The following is a 21,383-nucleotide window of genomic DNA, read 5'->3' on the forward strand; positions in this document are numbered from 1 at the left end:
CAATTGTTAGACCAACAACTGACTCCTCAACAGCAGCAAGATGCCAGAGGGCAGTGGAGTGATCTGTGTAAGTGGCTTTTACAAAATACTTGTTAAGCTTAACTTGTTACGCAGTGTAAAGGTCTTTCAAGAATGAAAACAATGAAGATTTTTTAGAAGGGAAAAAAAAAAGTTTTCACCATCTATCTGCAGACATATAAAAATGTAGAATAAATTCTAAAGAGTATTCCTTAGACAAAGGAAATATAATTCCAGCTAGAAATGCAGAGATTTAGGAAGGAATGAAGAGTAAAAAAGCTGTGATTATTTGAGTTAAACAAAAGGAATGTCATATATATAGGGGAAAGCAATAATGATATATGGGATTTTGAAAAATACATAGACAAAATACACAATACTAAGAGCTTATTGGTTACACAGAGTTAAACTGTTAAGGAGATACTTCCATTGCCTGGCAGGAGGGTAAATTAAAAATTAGCATGAAACTTTTAATCAGGATGTATGTTACAAATTTGAGGATAACCACTAGAAAGCTAGGAGAAACTTCCAAGCTATGATAAGAGAATATGAGGGAAGAAAGTAAAATGATTTTTTTTTTTAATTCCAAAGGCAAGAAAGAGGAAAGGGAACATGAAACAGACAAAACAATATAAGAAGACAACAGATCTTGCCCCCAAGAAATTTCAAGGAGAGAAAAGAAAAAAGGAGGGAAGGAAATTATCGAAGACTGTTAACATTTCCCCAGATCCAGATTTCCAGATGGAAAGGGCCCACTTACCACATGCCAGATATGGTGGGTGAGAGTAACATACCTCAAGGCACATCATTGAGAAATTACAGAACATTAGATACAAAAGAGAAAAAAAAAAAAAGATCCTACGTCATTCCAGAGATGCAAAAAAAAAAAAAGATAATCACAGGAAGAGTATCTGGAATCACATTGTCACCAGACTTATCAACAACAATGCTGGAAGCTGGAAAGTATTGAAATAATGTGTCACAATTCTGAAGGAAAATTACTTCCAAACTAGAATTCTAAACCCAGACAAACTATCAAATAAGTGGAAGGTAGTAAAAGTGTGCGTGTTCATGTGTGTTGAGGCCCAGTGGGAGCTCTTCAAAAATGCAAGATTTAAAAAAATGTATCTCCCATGTACTGTTCTTTAGAAAACACTGGAGAGTATAGCCTACAAAAAAAAAAAGAGAGGAACAAAAATACTAGGAAGAAGTGAGTTTTAGGAAATGGACTCAATTTAGAAGCAAAGGGAATCTGTATGAGGGTGAAGAGTTTCCAGGAATAGCTCCATATCTAGGATGGAGAGCAACGAGGCTAGATTGGAGCTTCAGCAGATTTATTCTGGGGGTGAAACGAGAGAAATGTGAGGTTGTTGAAATTGCTAGATGATTGAGACAACTAAATGAATGTCTCAGCATGAAATAATTTTAAGTACTCAAAAATCAAAGGAAAAGCAAAAAGATAGTAACTTCGAGAGAAATAAAGTTATGCAGAAGAGGAAAAGTTAAGATACAGTGTTAATACACTGTTAATAGCACTTAAGAAGGAAGTCATGATAATATAAACACTAAATATTGATTCAACCAAAATTATGCTCTAACTCTATTGGGAAGAAGGCTGGAAATGTGCCAGAAAGCTAAATATTTGTTTGCTACAGGAATGAGTCCGTGATCTCCAAAACTAAAAGTCAATCAGAAGAAATAGAGGCAAGCTTTGTGAGAGAGAAATGTTACTAGGTTAGCGAGAAAGCAATTGTGGTTTCGGACCATGGATTTTAAGTCATTGTAACTAGGTTCATCATGACTTCCCTGATGGCTCAGCAGTAAATTATCCTCCTGCAGTTCAGCAGACACAGGTTCAAGCCCTGGGTCAGGAAGATCCCCTGGAGAAGGAAATGAACCCACTCCAGTGTTCTCGCCTAGAGAAGAATCCCATGGACAAAGGAGCCTGGCGGGTCACAAAGAGCCGGACACGACTGAGTGCACATGCACATAACTAGGTTCAAATACATATTTATTAATCAAAATAGAAACCACTACAATGAACACATTTTTGCCAATGAGAAGTTTGTTTATTCTTGTAGCATAAAAATCCGTGCTTTCAGATTTGACGAACTCTCAGAAAGCATTTTCTGCCTCCTGCTGATTATGGAAGCTGGTTTTCTCTGCAAAAAGTTGTTGAGATGCTTGAAGAAGTGGTAGTCAGTTGAGAAGAGGTAGGAGAATATGGTGGATGAGGCAAAACTTTATAGTCCAATTCATTCAATTTTCAAAGCATTGTCTGTATGATGTGCAGTTGGGCATTATGAGAAAAATTGGGCCCTTTCTGTTGACCAAGGCTGGTTGCAGACGTTGCAGTTTTCGGTGCATCTCATTGATTTGTTGAGCATACTTTTCAGATGTAATGGTTTCACCAGGATTTAGAACCCTATAGTGGATAATAGGGGCAGCAAACCACCAAACACTGACCATAACCTTTTTTTGGTGCAAGTTTGGCTTTGGGAAATGCTTTGGAGCTTCTTCTCTATCCAAGCACGGAGCTGGTCATCACCTGTTGTATCAGTTCAGTTCAGTTGCTCAGTCATGTCCTACTCTTTGAAACCCCATGAACCACAGCACGCCAGGCCTCCCTGTCCATCACCAACTCCCGGAGTTTACCCAAACTCACATCCATTGAGTAGGTGAGGCCATCCAACCATCTCATCTCTGTCGTCCCCTTGTCCTCCTGCCCTCAATCTTTCCCAACAGCAGGGCCTTTTCCAATGAGTCAGCTCTTTGCATCAGGTGGCCAAAATATTGGAGTTTTTCAGCTTCAACATCAGTCTTTCCAATGAACACCCAGGACTGATCTCCTTTAGGATGGACTGGTTGGATCTCCTTGAAGTCCAAGGGACTCTCAAGAGTCTTCTCCAACACCACAATTCAAAAGCATCAATTCTTCAGTGCTCAGCTTTCTTTATAGTCCAGCTCTCACGTCCATACATGACCACTGGAAAAACCATAGCCTTGACTAGACGAACCTTCATTGGCAAAGTATTGTCTCTGCTTTTTAATATGTTGTCTAAGTTGGTCATAACTTTCCTTCCAAGGAGTAAGCGTCTTTTAATTTCACAGCTGCAATCACCATCTGCAGTGATTTTGGAGCCCCCCAAAATAAAGTCAGTCACTGTTTCCACTGTTTCCCCATCTATTTGCCAGGAAGTGATGGGACCAGATGCCATGATCTTTGTTTTCTGAATGTTGAGCTTTAAGCCAACTTTTTCACTTTCATCAAGAGGCTCTTTAGTTCTTCTTCACTTTCTGCCATAAAATCTACTTTTTGTGACATGTCACAATCCAATCGAGAAATGGTTTGTTGTTGTTGCGTAGAATAAGAGAAAGTGACACTTCCAAATGACTATTTTTTTTTCATTTTTAGTCAGCTCAGGAGGAACCCACTTACTGAGCTGTGTTCACCTGTCCAATTTGCTTCAAATGCTAAACAACCATAGAATGGTCGATGTTCTTCAGCAACTTCTTGTGTAGTTGTGAGAGGATCACCTTCGATGATTGCTCTCAGTTGGTTGTTGTCGACTTCTGGTGGCTGGCCACTATGCTTCTCATCTTCAAGGCTCTTGTCTCCTTTGCAAAATTTCTTGAACTGCCACTACACTGTACATTCGTTAGCAGTTCCTGGGCCAAATGTATTGTTGATGTTGTGAGTTGTCTCTACTGCTTTACAACCCATTTTGAACTCGAATAAAAAATCGCTTGAATTTGCTTTTTGTATAATATCATTTCTGTAGTTTGAAATAAATATAAAATAAACAGCAAGTAATAAGTCATTAGCAAAAAAAAAAAAGCAAAAAATGTACATTAAAACTATATATAACATGACCACATTTACTTAAGAATGTATTCCAATATCAAATGGCAAAATTCAACAATGCAAAACTGCAGTTATTTTTGCACCAAACTAATAAAATAATCAGCTAAGAGAATTAAAAACAGTCACCTCTGTAGAGCAAGAAATAGAGGATTAGAAATGGACTGGGAATTAATGTTTTTGTAACAACTGTTGATGAATTATATACATTTATAAATTTGATAAATGTGAAAACTAAATTGCGAAAAGCCATTTGATATTTCTAAAATTATTTTTTCTAGTAAATGAGAATTGTAATAGTTAAAGATCATTTGATTTTAGTACTCAGATTTCTGTTTTCTCTTGGCTGCTTTGTTTTTTCAGATAGGTTGTTTGGGGGAGGGATGCCTTACCATTAATTTGGTTTAAATCTAGGAATTTTATTTCACTCCTTCATAATTTGAAGTGACCTTACTAAAAAAACTATTTTAAATGTATTCCAGGTGTGGCTTTAGCTGTTATTCTCTGTAACACCCGGCATATTAGTGACCATGTGTTCCTGGAAGCTGCAAAGGTTAAGTGTTTTAAATATTGTTTGGTTATTTTATAAAGGATGAATTATAAAAATGAATTTATCTTAAAAACAGAGAATGAGTTAAATCTGCCTTATGAATGAAAAGGAAATGACTCATCCATTGTTTTTTTGATATACCTTCTTCTTCTACATAAAATTAATTTACCATGATTTTTCCAGTGTTTAATTGCAAGCTGTGAATCCTTTCGTATATACTCTACCTGTATTATACATATCTGAAGGTTACATAATTGTGATAGCACAGATAAAATGTCTCTAAATATGATAAAAAGTCTTTGCTGCTGCTGCTGCTGCTAAGTCGCTTCAGTCGTGTCCAACTCTGTGTGACCCCATAGACGGCAGCAAAATCTAAATATTTACTGTTTAGTGGAAAGCAGTTTTAATTTCTGCAGTGGATTAAGTGTATTCCTGCTAGAAACAAGAATAACAGAATTATTCTCTGTTCCCCCAACCCTTTTCCCATTTCATTTGTCCTTATTACTCTGTTATTTAAGCAAACAAAAATGAAATTCTTTTCTTTCTCTTCAGGCTCTGACAAGTCAGTTGACAGATAAAGAGCTGGCTCAGGGGAGACTTTACCCACCACTTTCTAATATTCAGGAAGTTTCTATTAACATTGCTATTAAAGTAAGTAATAATTTATACCTCTTCACAGAAATTTTAGTGGTGTTTTTACACAACTAACACAAGTTCAAGAAAAATTGGGAACATTTAGAGAGTGCAAACAAGAAATTTTAGGTTGCTCATATTCTTACTCCCAGAATGTAACTCTCCTTTGATGCCTTCTAGTCTTTTTTTTTTTCCCACAAACATATAAAATGCACACATGTGTAGTCACCTGTGCCTGTTTTTAAAACTGGTTTCTCACTGCTTTTTTTCCACTTAATATATTGTAAGTATAGTATGTGAATCAATAATAATTCTTAGGAGCACTAATATTTGTGGAATTCTCTTTGTTGTTAGATCATAATTTGTTTAACCATTTCTCTGTTTTGGGGGACATTTAAGCATCTTCTGTTTCACTAGAAATAATATTATAGTGAATATCCTTAGATAATATTATAGTGAACATTCTCAGATAATATTACAGTGAACATCCTCAGGTAATATTATAGTGAACATCCTTAGATAATATTACAATGAACATCCTTAAATAAGTCTTTATATGCATTTGTGATCATTTTTTCTTAAGGTAAATTTCTCATCATAAGAACAAAAGGATTGACATGTTAAGGCTTCTGATAAACATTGCTAAATGATTTTTCAGAAAAAAAGTATTGATTTATACTGCCCTGTTAGATAGGAATGTATTCTGCCAATACTTAGAATTACTTTTTTAATTGCACGTTATTTTCATTTAAAGCATTTACTTTATTAAATTGAATATTTTTGTTTTTATTGAACAATAGTATTCCTTCTGTATTTGTCTTCTACTTTCTAACAGTAGGCTCTTTAAACAGTAAGGGTAATGATCCTTCTGTTTTCTGTGCTGTAGGTATTTTCCCCTTTGTCATTTATTTTAACTTAGTGCCATTTTTCACACTTTTTTTAATGGAATGATCCGTTTATGGATTGTTTTCTTACTTCCTGTGGATGTTGATGCTTTCTCCCTCTCCAAAGTCATAAACGTCTACCTGTATTTTCTAATAACATAAAACTTTTTAATCCCTCTGAGATTTTAGTGTATGATATGAGATAGAGAAACATTCTTTCCTGAAAAGTTAACCAATTGTCTCAGCACCAACTGACTGGGAATGCTACTCTTGTTAACATAAAAACAAACATTGGTTCCTTTACTAGGAGTCTGTTGTGACCATATTTACCTATTATTAGGCACTGTTTTCGTTTAATAATATTTGCTGTTTGATACTATACATTATACATATGAAACCATCATTATGGTTTTTTCAGGATTTTCTTTCTATTCTGACCTTTTTATTCTTTTGGATGAATTTTTGAGTCAGTTTTTTAAATTCAAAACCCTTCAAACTGTGAGACTATGTCATATTTATAAATTGGTGAAATTGAGTCTGTCTGTATTGACTCTTCCCTATTCGATATCTCTCTCTCCATTTACTAAGGTTTTTCTCTAAGTTTTTCAATATAATTTTGTTGTTTTCTTCATTGAAATGTGGCATGTTTCCTATTACCTATTTTCATAGATATTCAAAATTTTTGTTATCCTTTAAAATAACATTTTTCCTTTCCATATATATTTCCTCACTGGTCATGTCTAATATATAAGGAAGGTATTTATTTGATACAGGGTTCTTTGTTGAACTAAGTTAATTATTTTGGAATTGTTGAGTTGTGAATTATCTGAAAATGACTGTTTTTTAATGTATATAACTCACTTTTTCCCTATTTTACTAAGTCACTTGCTATGTAAGAGCAGTTTTAAACAATTGAGTTGATAAGGGCACACATCCTTGTATTTTAATAAGGATTGAAATAAGTACTTCTAAAATCTTTTTGAAGAAGTAGGCTTATGTTCCTACTATTTACTAAGATTTTCTTTTTTATTTTTGGCTGCTCTGCATGGCTTGTGGGATCTCAGCATCCCAACCAGGGAGTGAACCCAGGCCTCTGTTCCACTAGGCCACCGGGAAGCTCCCAAGATTTTCATAAATACCAGGATTAGATGTAGAATTTATCAATTGCACTTTCAACTTAAATGCTGATGATCATAAGATTTTACCCCTTTGAGTATTAATGTTATTGTTGCATTATAGTAATACTCATAAAATAAGCAAAGATTGGAAATTGATAAAGAATGATATGCCTAGGAAATAATCAATTCAGTTGACCTGGAGTCTAGAATATAGATAGGAAAAAGGCGTTAGGTAAGATTTGAAATTAAGACTGGCTGTACAGATGCACAGATGCCAGATTTAGGACTCTGAATACTATTGTAAAACAACTGAAGAACTTAGAGCCCAGCATTTAGATGAATAGAGTTCAACTTTAGAGTGTTATAGGTGGGACAGATTTTGGAAGATACCAGTCAATTAGATTACTAGTATGTGCCCATGAAACGTAATATATAAGGAAAAAGAAGATCTGTGCTTGGGGGTGGTATGGGAGCAGAGCCCCCAGGATTGTGTCTCTTCCCCCTCTTCCTCCTTCTGTGTCCTAAGGTTTTCCTTTTATGGAGCCAGGGTATCAGGAGAGTAGACAGTGCTTTGTGTCTATCCCCCAACACTACCCACAGCCACCGGGCAGCTCCACATAGCCACTGGTCACCTGCTGGATATCTGTGCAACCTCCTTGGCCCTGCCCCTAGTCTTTCCTGTGAATACAGACGTGTTTCCTACAAAAGACTAGACAATACAGGTGACCCTTGAACAATGCAAAAGTTAGCTGCTGACTCTCAGCGCAGCTGAAAATCTACATATTACCTTACTGTTGGTCCTCAGGGTCTGAGGTTCTGCATCCACAAATTCAACCAACTGGGAATCACGTGGTATATGTTTAGTAAAAGAAATTCACATGTAAGTGGACCTGTGCAGTTCAAACCCTTGTTGTTTGAGGGTCAATGGAATTTGACACATTTTCCATCACAAAATATCATGAGAGTGAGCTCCTAAGACCAAGTTCAGTTCAGTTCAGTTCAGTAGCTCAGTCATGTTTGACTCTTTGCGACCCCATGAATCGCAGCATGCCGGGCCTCCCTGTCCATCACCAACTCCCAGAGTTCACTCAGACTCACGTCCATCGAGTCAGTCATGCCATCCAGCCATCTCATCCTCTGTCGTCCCCTTCTCCTCCTGCCCCCAATCCCTCCCAGCATCAGAGTCTTTTCCAATGAGTCAACTCTTCACATGAGGTGGCCAAAGTACTGGAGTTTCAGCTTTAGCATCATTCCTTCCAAAGAAATCCCAGGGCTGATCTCCTTCAGAATGGACTGGTTGGATCTCCTTGCAGTCCAAGGGACTCTCAAGAGTCTTCTCCAACACCACAGTTCAAAAGCATCAATTCTTAAGCATCATCCTAAGACCAAGGATTACCTTTAATAACCATCATTTTTCCTTAAATATTTCTTTTAGAAAACTGAAAGAACTAATAGTAATCGTCATTTAGAATGAAAATTAGAGGAGGAGACATAATTGTTTGAAAAAAAAATTTTTTTCTCTATCATGTATCACTACGTTCTTTTTAAAGTTAGACCATAACTTCAGAACTTAACTATATGATAGACACTGTGCTACCCTGTGAGGAAGCTTTTTCATTCTGCCTCATTTTACAACATAAGTAAGACTCAGAGGGTTTATCTTTACCACCAGTCATGGTGTGTGGCTTGCTACAAAGATCAGAAATTCATTCAAGCCAGTTTAGGTAGGAAGTACCTAACTTAACTTTTTAGGGTGGTCTGCGGTCTAGTCTCAGAATGCTGTGGGCTTGAAACATATTTCTCACTTTAAATACCTTGGGCAAGTTACTTAAACTCCTCAGACTTTGTTGTTCTCATGTATAAAATGAGAATAATAATAACAGTGGAAACAGTGTCAGACTTTATTTTTTTGGGCTCCAGAATCACTGCAGATGGTGATTGCTGCCATGAAATTAAAAGACGCTTACTCCTTGGAAGGAAAGTTATGACCAACCTAGACAGCATATTCAAAAGCAGAGACGTTACTTTGCCAACAAAGGTTCGTCTAGTCAAGGCTATGGTTTTTCCTGTGGTCATGTATGGATGTGAAAGTTGGACTGTGAAGAAGGCTGAGCGCTGAAGAATTGATGCTTTTGAACTGTGGTGTTGGAGAAGACTCTTGAGGGTCCCTTGGACTGCAAGGAGATCCAACCAGTCCATTCTGAAGGAGATCAGCCCTGGGATTTCTTTGGAAGGAATGATGCTAAAGCTGAAACTCTAGTAATTTGGCCACCTCATGTGAAGAGTTGACTCATTGGAAAAGACTCTGATGCTGGGAGGAATTGGGGGCAGGAGGAGAAGGGGACGACAGAGGATGAGATGGCTGGATGGCATGACTGACTCGATGGACGTGAGTCTGAGTGAACTCTGGGAGTTGGTGATGGACAGGGAGGCCTGGCGTGCTGCGATTCATGGGGTCACAAAGAGTCGGACACAACTGAGCGACTGAACTGAACTGAACTGATAGGGTTCTTGGGAGGGTTAAATGAGATACCCATGGAAAGCACATAAAAACATGCCTGACACTCAGTGATGGTGGTGCTGAGTTATTACCATGTACAGGTTCCAGTCCTTACTTTACTTGACCTTATAGTTCTAGTGTCCAACACCTGGTTTGTAATAATTTCTGTGTCCTTTCATCGAAATTGTAGAGCAAAAACACCTGGCTCACTTGGGTTAGATTTTCACCCTAGCCCCGTCAGCTGTGACCAGGAAGTCGAGTCTCCCACACACATCTCAGCAGGGCTGTGGGAAAGGACACAGGCAGGGCAGGCTACCCAAGCAGGTCTGCTGGACCCGTACACGGTAAAGCGGAAGGTTACTGCAGTGTCAAGGAAATGTTGATATTTCAGGGCAAGGGGAACTTTAAAGTCACTTTAAAGCATATCAAACTTATGGTGAGAGTGCAAATATTTTTAATCTTCTAATAGTTTCTGAATGTTTTGAAGTGAGTCCAAGTAATGTTATTTTTTCTTTTGAAAAAAACACCATCCTTCCAAATTCATTACTTTGTGATTTAATAATACCTTTTCTTTTAAATAGGTTAATACTCAGAGCCATACAGTAATCTTATTATTTTTCAGGTTACAGAATACCTGTATGCTAATAAAATGGCTTTCCGATACCCAGAACCTGAGGACAAGGCCAAATACATTAGAGAAAGAATATGGCGAAGCGAGTACGATTCCCTGCTGCCCGATGTGTATGAGTGGCCAGAGGCTGCGGCGCACCCTCCCCCCATAACAGAATAGAAGCACACCACTGATACTTTCCATGCATCAGGGAGCTCCTTTTTTTCAGACAGAAAGAGAGAATGTTCTTAAATTCATGCTTTTTTCTGTTTAACCCCTCCTCCACTTTATTTTTGCCCATGAATCCACACTTCTGTACCAGGGTGAATGTGTTGACTACTCTGCCCACCTGCACCCTGCAATCAAATGACCATAATGCTTTTATTCTCGTTTGTAGCTCACGTCATATCAGAGATATTAAAAATGTTCTTGTGAATGTCTTCACTTGTGCTCTTGTTCACTCTTAGCAAAATATTTGCTAGTTACTACTACAGCTAAAAATCCCTTGTCCAGTTCTTGTAGGGCTACTAAAATAGAAATTTACTTCTGTGGTTATGAGTACAGAATTTTGAGAAGAAGCCAAATTTAACCAAATTCTAAGGACAAGTTGTCAGCATCTAAAAATATCCTTTTATATCTGCTTTATTTGACCTTCATCCTCTGAAATGCCTTTCCAGTAGACAGATACAGAAAAATCTACCCTATTATTTATTTTCTGGGACTAAACTGAAGCTTAATTATAAAGTGAAACAAGAGCTATTGCTGCCTTTAGACAAATTAAATAGTCATTGTTTTCAACAGTGTGTGAAAATCACAGTGTAATTTTGTAAAATAAAGGTAATATCTTAAATTTAATTGCTTTAATTATGCTATTTTTATTGCATAACTAGAAATTTAGATTTGCTTATTATGAAGAACACATTTTCATTTTCTCCTGGATGATTCTAAAGAACGGGGTCTAGGTAGACTTCATAAATTATGATTTTTGACAAGTGATTTTTAACAAATTGACCATGTGTTTCCCATCTAAATGAGTCACATTTAGACTCATCTGTGTGAATCTATACCCTTATTCCAGTAGTGATGGTCTTTATTGAGATAATTTTGGAATGTTCCTATGATACATTCCTTTAAATATCATTAGTAGTAATAACTAACTCCTTCTCCATTGAAGATGGATTTAATTTTTTGAAATCACCAAAATTAATTTAGGTCTAAGTGGGAGTGAATAGGTGTTTAGACCAGTAAATGTCATTTTTAGTCCCAGTAACATGGGTAATAACTACCTAGTCAAATCGATTTTCTTATGTGGCTTATACATTGGAGAGTTCTAAAGGAAAATCCCAAACATTTTGAGAAGTAGTCTTGCTATATATAACCCTAACAGAGTTGCTTTGGGGCAAAAAAAACACAAAACTTTAAAATGCCCATTTTACAAGATAAACTATAAAAAATTATTCATGGCTGCAATCAATGTGCACATTGTTTGAAGTTTCCCTCCACAGTCCTTGATACGTTAGATGTGATATTCTGGAGGGTGATAAAAGGGCTTCATTTTTATGTTCCTGTTTCCTTTTACCTAATAGGTAGAGATTAATTGAGTCATAGTAATTGTGAATGTAATTCAGTGTTTTAAGAATGCCATGTTTTAAACATTTAAGAATGTTTTAAAATGGCAATGCCATTTTGAGCATGGAAAAATGCAGTTGGTTAAATATACCTAACAGATGAGTAAAATCAGGTATGTTTTATCTGTTTGGTAAAATAAATAATCAGATCACTGTTTCCCTCAATTAAAGATGAAAGGCTTATGGTTTTCATGCTACCTTGGTCAAAATCATCCACAAAAATACTCTCTGTGAAATCTTGATTTTAGTTTAACATTACAAGTAAAATAATTACAGACCTGTTTTTTCAATCAATTCTTCTTGAAGACAGGAAAATGCAAAATTAAAGTAATTTTACTCAGATGTTTGCTTATTCAAATGTGTCTAATACAGTATACATGGAAATATTTTAAGGAAAAAGCAAGGCTAAATGGCATATAGCCTGCTTATTTAAATAAGACAGAATAAAAGCTGCCTACTCTCATTATGTGTTATTTACCAACCAGAATTTCAACACATAACAATTTTTGGATGTAAATTAAAATGTTCTATTATTTAAGCCAAGAATACAGGCAGGAACTATCATGGTGGTAGGGGGAGGGGTGGCATCATGGCAACAAATTGGAAAAGAAACAACATTTGAACCTAATAGAAATGGACAGTTATTTTCGTTCTTTTGAAGAAATTCTGTAGATCAGGCTGTCAAATTATTTAGTAGGGAAAAGTGAGAATGCATGTTTTCAAATCTGGAATGACCTATCACCTGTACTGTGAAACAAATTTGATAGCGAGTGAGGGTAAAGGTTTATTGACTATAATGGGAAAATGTCAAAGATTTTAGTTAAAAAATTTTTTAAGGGATGGATTCTTAACCAGGAGTGGCCACCAAATTACTGTGAAGTTTTAAAATGCAGATGCCTCTGGCCCCTCCTCTAAGGGCCCTACACCACCAGCACCAGGAGCTGGGTGGTCGCGGGGAGCTAACCGACCCTCCTGCTCACGCAGTGGGCCTGAGATGGGGCCTGAGATTCTGCACTTCAGATACTCTCCCAGGGGTGCCCATGCTGCTGTGCAGAGGACATGTGTGTGACACTGCTCTGGAGTCCTGAGTGTAGTGTGTGTTTAAGTGCTCAGATAGTATATGCTCTCTCTGGAAAAGAAAACTGAAATTCTGTTCTTAGACCAAATTTGTTTCATCTGCTTTTGTTATGTATAACCTATATAGGATGTTCATAAGAACAAAAATAAAAAACTTTTAAACAGCTGCTTCTGAAAATACGTAATTAGAACATTGTTCAGTTCTTAATTAGATTAATATACTTTGTTAAGTAAAACCTAGCAATTAGTTTTTCACTTATAAAAGATTATCAAGTAGATATTTGTTCTATTATTATTTGTTTTATGATATAACTTACCCTATCTTTTGTCTTTTCTTTCTCTAAATTATCAGCCTCTGGAGAAATAAGATTCCACATTTTCCTTTGCAAAGGAGTTGCTAATGAATTAAGACCAAAGCATAATAGTTATTGAGGGGCATGGAGCATTATTTACTCTCAGATTACTGAAAAAGCCCAAGGGGGATGGCAGGGTAGTGGGAAAACTCTTGCCTTAGGAAAAGCACTTCATCTGGATGCTGCTGTTGCTTTTCCCAAGCCCATTCAGTATCCCTCAAAAATAACCTCTTCAAGCCCAGAACAGCTCCAGGGTTCTGTTAAATTGACCGAATCAGAATCAGCTCTGCTGAGCATACAGAATACTGGAGAACATTAATATAAAGCTCAAAGCTCTCTACTGGGATTCCACTTAAAGGGACTGTCCTAATGAAGTAGCACCAATATATTTCCAGCCAAGATAGGTACACGTGTATTGCTGACTTTATAGAAAACGGCAGAGATACTCCTTGTCTACTTCGGCTCTCAACCGATGTATGACTGGCATTTCGATGTTCATCCAGATTTTAAAAATATCAGTCCTCCACAGACAAGCTAAATAAGAGTAACATACATAATATTTAAAATGATCAAGACAGTTTTACTACAGAAACCTTACCCCTCATCTGAAATCAAGATGTTTTAATAGAAGTGGAGAAAAAGCTCAATGCTTTGTTCTGAATTTTATAAATTCAACTGGGCCTAATTAGGACACGATTCTTATTGCATAATTCCCTTAATCCTTGCCAGGAGTTACTCAGATAAACCAGTGATTAGATTTTAAAACAATAATTATTTTCCTTACATGGATACGGAAGACAGTGCCTCTCAAGGAGAAAAAGGTCTGGAAATGTGTGCATAGTTCAGTGACATAAAATACACAAATTTAAGTCACATGACTTGGATGCTTTGCATCTTTCTGTAACAGCTTTTTGCCAGTAAACTGACTCTTTCTTTGATGTGGCTATTTAATCAAGCCTGTTTTTCCCAAATAAAGATGTATTTGCTACTTTGCTTTATGGGAAATTACCCCTACAATCAGCACACTTAAAAGTTTTAAGACAAAGGGGAAATTAATGGGTATTTATTCCCCAGTTTTCAGTATGTCCTTGTATGTTCTGGGAAAACTGTTCTCCTTGACTTTCCTAATTTTAAGTGTCATTCTAGCAAATCATTGATTCCTACATAGTCACTGAATTATCACCAACACATCAGGTATGTTCAGTTAGCAGATGATGATAAACTAAATTTTATGGATAGCACCTAGTCTGCTGGGCATTGTTCTAAGCGTCTTACGTGAGGCAACATACTTAATCCTTATGACCACCTTCTGTCATTAGCCTCTCTCAGAGAAGGACACAGATGCACAGAGAGATTAAAAGATTTGCCCAAGTTATCTGCTGGTAAGAGGCAGAGCTATGCCTCACCTCAGTCCTTAGTGGGGAAAAGGGGCCTCTGTGACAGGCGATTTTATCTGGATCTTAAATACCTTACTTTTAGGAACTTATTTCAAGTGAAAAATTTTCACCTATTTTCGTAAGATTAGTCTTAGGTCCTTTTTCATGTGGTTTACTGGTTCATGTGATTTTTTTTTAACTTTGTTCCCATTTATAATTCAAATACAGTATAAACCTATTTAATCCATTAGTCTTAAGCATTTTAAGTACTGAATGTAAACAATAGATCTGGTTTTGAATTTGGTAAATTACACTAAAACTTCCAGATCACTAACATCTTTTGATTTGGTAATCTTCAAAAATTACCACAAAAGGGCTTCCTTTGTAGCTCAGCTGTTAAAGAAATCTAACCTCTATGCAGGAGACCTGGGTTTGATCCCTGGGTTGGGAAGATCCCCTGGAGAAGGGAATGGCTCCAGTATTCTGGCCCGAAGAATTCCATGGACTGTATAGCTCATGGGGTTGCAAAGAGTCATACAGGACTGAGTGACTCATTTTCACTCACATTTTCAGCTGCCAATCTTCAAAAAACCACCAACCGCTATCACTGTTTCAGTAGCACTTAAACACTTTGTATCTTGTTTTAACTTTCTTTTTTAAATTATAGTTGCTTAACAATGTTGTGTTGGTTTCTGCTGTACTACACTTTGTATCTTGACATCTGCCAATGTCAACGTGAATTGGGAATTGTAAGATGTATTTTTAATGATATCTATTATATGCATGTCTATAACTTCTTCCATTAAACTGTCATAATGGAAGATATTGATAGTAGCATCAAATGTATGCGGAATAAGGAATTTAGGAATTTCTGAAGCCTATTTTAGTTAAATATTTGACACTATAACATTTCTGCCTAATGTTTTATTAAACTTTGTCTAATCACCTTTAAAATTAACTGAAATTAAAACTGTTTTTGCAATTGATATTGTATTTCCTTTGGTAACATGTGAAGCATTCATTATTGACTTGAAGGGAGTTGCAGGTAGCAAAAGTCATTACCCTTTCTCACCTTTGTATTTAGAATAAGTAGTGTTGTGGTAATAGCCTACGGAAATACCAGTTTAAGGGGAAAGCCTTGTGTAGAGTGTATTATACCAGACTGACATATTCCAGATGCTTCCAAGAGTCAGTCTAAAAACTTCCTAATGGTATGAACTATTTTTTCTCATTTGTGATATATAAGTTCTACTGAAATGTGTGTATTTTCTTTTTTTAATGGAAGTATATAGTTCATTACAACATTGTGTTAGTTTCAGGTGTACAGCACAATGATTCAGTTACAAATAAATATATATATTCTTTTTCAGATTCTTTTCCCTTAGAGGTTATGACAAGATATTGAATATAGTTCCCTGTGCTATACAGTAGGTCCTTGTTGGTTATCTATTTTACATATAGCAGTGTGTATACATTAATCTAAAACTCTGAGATGTGTGTATTTTCTAAATAAATTTTTGCTATGTATCAAAAATGTGTTATGATCTTGTTTTTAAAGGCAGCTGTAAGGTATTATCTTGGTATTATCTTAAAACACACGCACTTGGTATTAAACCTTAAACGCACACCAAAATACTTGATCCCCTGAGAATATGCTGTTAGACTGAAGTTCACTGTAGACCTAGTGATTCTGCTCATCTTTTCATTTTCTTCTGTTTGTTTCCTTACCCTCTTTCTCTCCTTATTTTGTTTAATCAGAGGAGTAAAGGAATGATTTCTCACCTCTTCCCCCACCACATACACCTTCCCAGACCTTAGTGTTAGAATACTAAAGCCGAAAGACTGTATGTTGATTCTGTGATTAAGGGAGAAGATGGCATTAGAGCTCATGCTTACTGAGTGCTTCTTCAAGCCAGGCCCTATCCTAAGTACCTGATACTTTTTTACTCATTCAAGCATCACAACGAACTTCTGAAGTGTTGATATTTCCCCCATTTTACAGATGTAGGATCTGAGGGGGTCACATAGCTACTAAAATGCAAAGCCACGATTCAGAGCTCTTGTGACATGTTTGTGACAGAAACTTCAGTCCCGTTTAGACTCTCCTTCTCTTAAGCACAGCCCACCCTGCACAACAGGGCAGCTGAACATCATGGTCCTGCTGTCTTACTGAGTCAGAATCACTAACTCCAAGACAGCCTCAATGCTCCTGGCGAATCCCGGTCTGGTAACTCCGGTACCTTCCCTGCTGTCAGATCCCTGATGTTCTCCTGCATCCTAGCTCTCAAGACAGCCTTACTTCAATCTCACAGAGAAATGGGACGATCAGAAGAAGGTGTCCCCAAGCTCCCCTTCTCCTCATCTCTCCAGGAACCTTGAGAAAGTGAAAAGCAGTAGCTCCCGACTTCCAGGAGCTGACCTGATACTAGGAACTCACGGCTGAGCTCTCCTGTTGAATGGGATACACTCACTGACACCCAGAGTTCCCCCCGTGAGCTGTCCCTGCGGCAGTGAGTGATGGATATCTCACAGGACATTGACAAGGCGACTGTGACCACAATGGATTAAGACAAAAACAAGGTCACTCCAACATCACGTCTTGTTTAGTCACTCAGTTGTGTACAACTCTTTGTGACCCCATGAACTGCAGTATGTCAAGCCTCCCTGTCCATCACTAACTCCCAGAGTTACCCAAACTCATGTCCATTGAGTCGGTGATGCCATCCAACCATCTCATTCTCTGTTGTCCCCTTCTCCTCTTGCCCTCAATCTCTCCCAGCATCAGGGTCTTTTCCAATGAGTCGGTTCTTCGCATCAGGTGGCCAAAGTATTGGAGGTTCAGCTTCAGCACCAGTCCTTCCAATGAATATTCAAGGTTGATTTCCTTTAGGATGGACTGGTTTGATGTCCTTGTAGTCCAAGGGACTCTCAAGAGTCTTCAACACCACAGTTCAAAAGCATCAATTCTTCAGTGCTCAGCCTTCCTTATGGTCCAACTCACAACCATACATGACTATTGGGAAAATCAGCATTGACAATACGGACTTCTGTTGGCAAAATGATGTCTCTGCTTTTTAACACACTGTCTAGGTTTGTCATAGCTTGTCTTCCAAGGAGCAAGTGTCTTTTACCTTTGTGGCTGCAGTCACCATCTGCGTTGATTTTGGAGCCCAAGAGAATGAAATCTGACACCATGTAGACCGTCACGTCTACACACGGGCAAAACCTGAGTATCATCCAAACCACAGAAATGACCTCCCTTTGCACCCAGAGTGATCCTTTTGTTAAAAACTAATAAACAGGGGCTTCTCTGGTGGTCCAGTGGTTAAGACTTCAAGCTCCCATTTCAGGAGGCCCTGGTCTGACCCCTGGTCTGGGAACTAGACCTCGCATGCCACAACTAAGACCTGGCACAGCTAAAGAAATAAGTAAGAAAAAGTATATATATTTAAAAAAACACATTGAGGTATCATATTTTAGAATTTGTTGTTCGGTCACTAAGTCATATCCAACTCTTTGTGACCCCATGGACTGCAGCATGCCAGGCTCCTGTGTCCTCTACTATCTTTGCTCAAATTCAAGTCCCGTGAGTTGGTGATACTATCTAACCATCTCACCCTCTCCCACCCTCTTCTCCTTTTGTTTTCAATCTTTCCCAGCATCAGGGTCTTTTCCAATGAGTCAGCTCTTTGCATCAGGTGGCTGAAGTATTGGAGCTTTCAGCTTCAGTATCAGTCCTCCCATGAATGTTCAGGGTTGATTTCCTTTAGGATGGACTGGTTTGATGTCCTTGCAGTCCAAGGGACTCTCAAGAGTCTTCTCCAGCACCACAATTTGAAAGCATCAGCTCTTCAATGCTCAGCCTTCTCTATAGTCCAACACTTTATCAACAGCCATTTTTCACCTTTCAGAACAGCTATCATCAAAAAAATCTCAAACAACAAATGTTAGCAACAGTGTAGAGAAAAAGGAACCCTCCTACACTGTTGGTGGGAATGTAAGTTAGTGCAGCCACTGTGGAAAACACTAAGAAATGTTGTGAGAAAATAGAGTTTTCTCAAAAAACTAAAGAAAGAACTACCATACGATGCATCAATTCCACTCCTGGTATTGATCCAAAGAAAACTAAAATGTTAATTAAAAATATACATGTATTTCTTCAATTAAAAAATAAATTAAAAAAAAAGACACATGTACTTGTGTTCACAGTAGTACTGAGAAATCTCCATATTGCTTTCCACAGTGGCTGTATCAATTTACAATTGCCAAGATATGTAAGCAACCTACATGTCCATCAACAGATGAACATACAGAGAAGATGCAGTATCTATATGATGGAATATTTGTTGTTGTTTAGTTTCTGACTCTTGTGACCCCATGGGCTGCAGCCTGCCAGGCTCTTATGTCCATAGGATTTCCCAGGTAAGTATACTGGAATGGGTTGTGATTTCCTTCTTCAAGAGATCTTCCTGACCCCAGGTTCGAACCTGCATCTCCTGTATTGGCCAGCGGATTCTTAACCACGGAGCTACCAGGGAAGTGCCACTCAACCATAAAAAGAGACGAAATTTTGTGTTTGCAACATGGACAGACTTGGAGGGCATCATGGTAAGTGAAAATATCAGAAAAGACAACTAATGTATGATATCACATGTTGAATGTAAAAAAATAAACTAATGAATATGACAAAGAAGAAACAGAACTCACATATATAGAAAACTATTAGTTACCAATAGAGAGAGGGGATAGAGAAGGAGTGAGATAGGGTTAACAGATTAAGATAACTATGTATAAAATAAATAAGTTACAAGGATATATTGTATAATACAGGGAACAAAGCCAGTATTTTATAATAACTGTAAATGGTTAATTAAGGGCTAGGTTATATTTGCAGGAGCAGGGTTCTAGGTGAAAAAAACTGGACATAATAACTATTGAAGATGAATGATGATTCTATATAGAGGTTCATTAAATGTTTTCTCAATTTTTGTGTATGTTAAAAATTTCCCATAAAGTTTTTTAAATGAACAGAAAGCACTGTCTAGAATTCTCTAAAGCTATAATAACCTCTGAGAAAAGCGGTTGTAAGAAATCTTGATTGGGGTGGGCATAGGGGATGGTAGGTTTAAGCCCGGAACCTCTGGAATGGGCAGATCTATTGGGGGCACCGCTACAGGGAACCCCTAGCCGAGTTGTGGTCAAGACCTAGTTGTAGAATGTGTCTTCCTGAGCATTTCTCAGCCAGGCACGTGTCCGAATAAACAACGTTCAAGGTCCTGTTTTTAAAATGTTGATAAACCAGTTCCCGCTTGAACAAATCCACCTTATTTCCTTATTTTTCCATTTCCAGGAGATTAATCCAAGTCTCAACCTTCCCACAAGACCCAGCTCAAGTCTAACCACCCCCTGCTTTATTTTTTTGCAAGGCAGTGGGGTCTTAGTTCCCTGCCAGGGATTGAACCGACCCCTGGCAGTGTAAGTGCAGAGTCTTAATCACTGGACTCCCAGGGAATTCCCTAACCCTTCCTTAATTTAATGATCTCCCTATTTTTGTCACTCTCTTTGTTTTCTCCTTTGCTCCCTCATTTTGTTAGTGACTCTCTGCTACTTCTTTTTCCAACCTTGGCGTATGCTCCTAAAACCAGGAACCATGACATATATTAAAAATTCATTATCAAAGTCGGATTCTCTCTCCACAAAGGCGGAGCTTAAGTAACGCTTGCATAAATAAAAGCTTTGAACAGGCCCAAAAGTAAATGATCCCACTCTCCAGGTAGTGTTTAAAACCCTCCATCCACAGCACTTCTAACCTTGTTATGAAGCTGCTGGATACTTTGACCACCTCCAGCATGTAAGCAAAAATCAGTACATCTGACACTACACAAGAGTGTGAAGCTTTGAAAGCTGGAGTTTGACCTGAATCCGTTTTTCCACCTGGGCCACGTGCAGTTTCGGCCGGGGCTCTCACCCCACGTGTGCAGGAGGCGATGCTGTGGCTGTGCGCTCCTCTCAGCAAGTGAAAACACCGGCGACCCTGCTGCGGGCACAGCACCCGCAGCTGCGAATTTTTCAGGAGACATTCCGCGGTATCCCTGGAAGTGCAAAGTGGAATCGAAAGAAGACTTGGGATCTAGAGTAGGTTCTACTATGAACTTTGATTCCAAGGCACCGCACGCTTCCGTTTTTAGTGCTTCAGATAGATTCATCGCCATAAAATCACAGACTTTACACAAATATGCCAGAGCAAAGCATCTGGGAGAACGCTCTTGTTTGAAAACGTTCAGTTCAGTTCAGTCACTCAGTCGTGTCCTACTGAGCACGCCATGGACTGCAGCACGTCAGGCCTCCCTGTCCATCACCAACTCCCAGGGTTGACCCCAACTCATGTCCATTGAGTCAGTGATGCCATCCAACCATCTCATCCTCTATTATCCCCTTCTCCTCCCACCTTAAAACTGCCCCAGCATCAGGGTTTTTTTAAATGAGTCAGCTCTTCGTATCAGGTGGCCAAAGTATTGGAGTTTCAGCTTCAACATCAGTCCTTCCAATGAACACTCAGGGCTGATCTCCTTTAGGATGGACTGGTTGGATCTCCTTGCTGTCCAAGGGACTTACAAAAGTCTCCAGCACCACAGTTCAAAAGCATCAACGTTACATGGCAAAAAAAAAAAAGCCATACAGTAGGGACTTCTCTGGCGGTCCAAGTGGTTAAGTAAGACCTTGGGCTTCAAGGGCAGGGGGTGAGGGTCTGATCGCTGGTTGCAGAACTAAGAT

General features: G+C 38.1%; 1 protein-coding gene across 1 annotated transcript in view; it reads left to right on the top strand.

Moving 5' to 3' along the window:
- Nucleotides 1–11,030, top strand: part of ME2 (malic enzyme 2) — a 59,744-nt gene extending 48,714 nt beyond the window's left edge. Inside the window, exons 14-16 of the mRNA XM_055558880.1 lie at nt 4,363–4,433; nt 4,983–5,081; nt 10,188–11,030. Coding sequence (XP_055414855.1) covers nt 4,363–4,433; nt 4,983–5,081; nt 10,188–10,355 — 338 coding nt within the window. The 3' untranslated portion in view covers nt 10,356–11,030. The remainder of the gene's footprint in view (nt 1–4,362; nt 4,434–4,982; nt 5,082–10,187) is intronic.
- The last annotated feature ends 10,353 nt before the right edge of the window (nt 11,031–21,383 follow it).

This window comes from Bubalus kerabau, chromosome 21 (assembly GCF_029407905.1).
Source record: "Bubalus kerabau isolate K-KA32 ecotype Philippines breed swamp buffalo chromosome 21, PCC_UOA_SB_1v2, whole genome shotgun sequence".
NCBI lineage: Eukaryota > Metazoa > Chordata > Mammalia > Artiodactyla > Bovidae > Bubalus > Bubalus kerabau.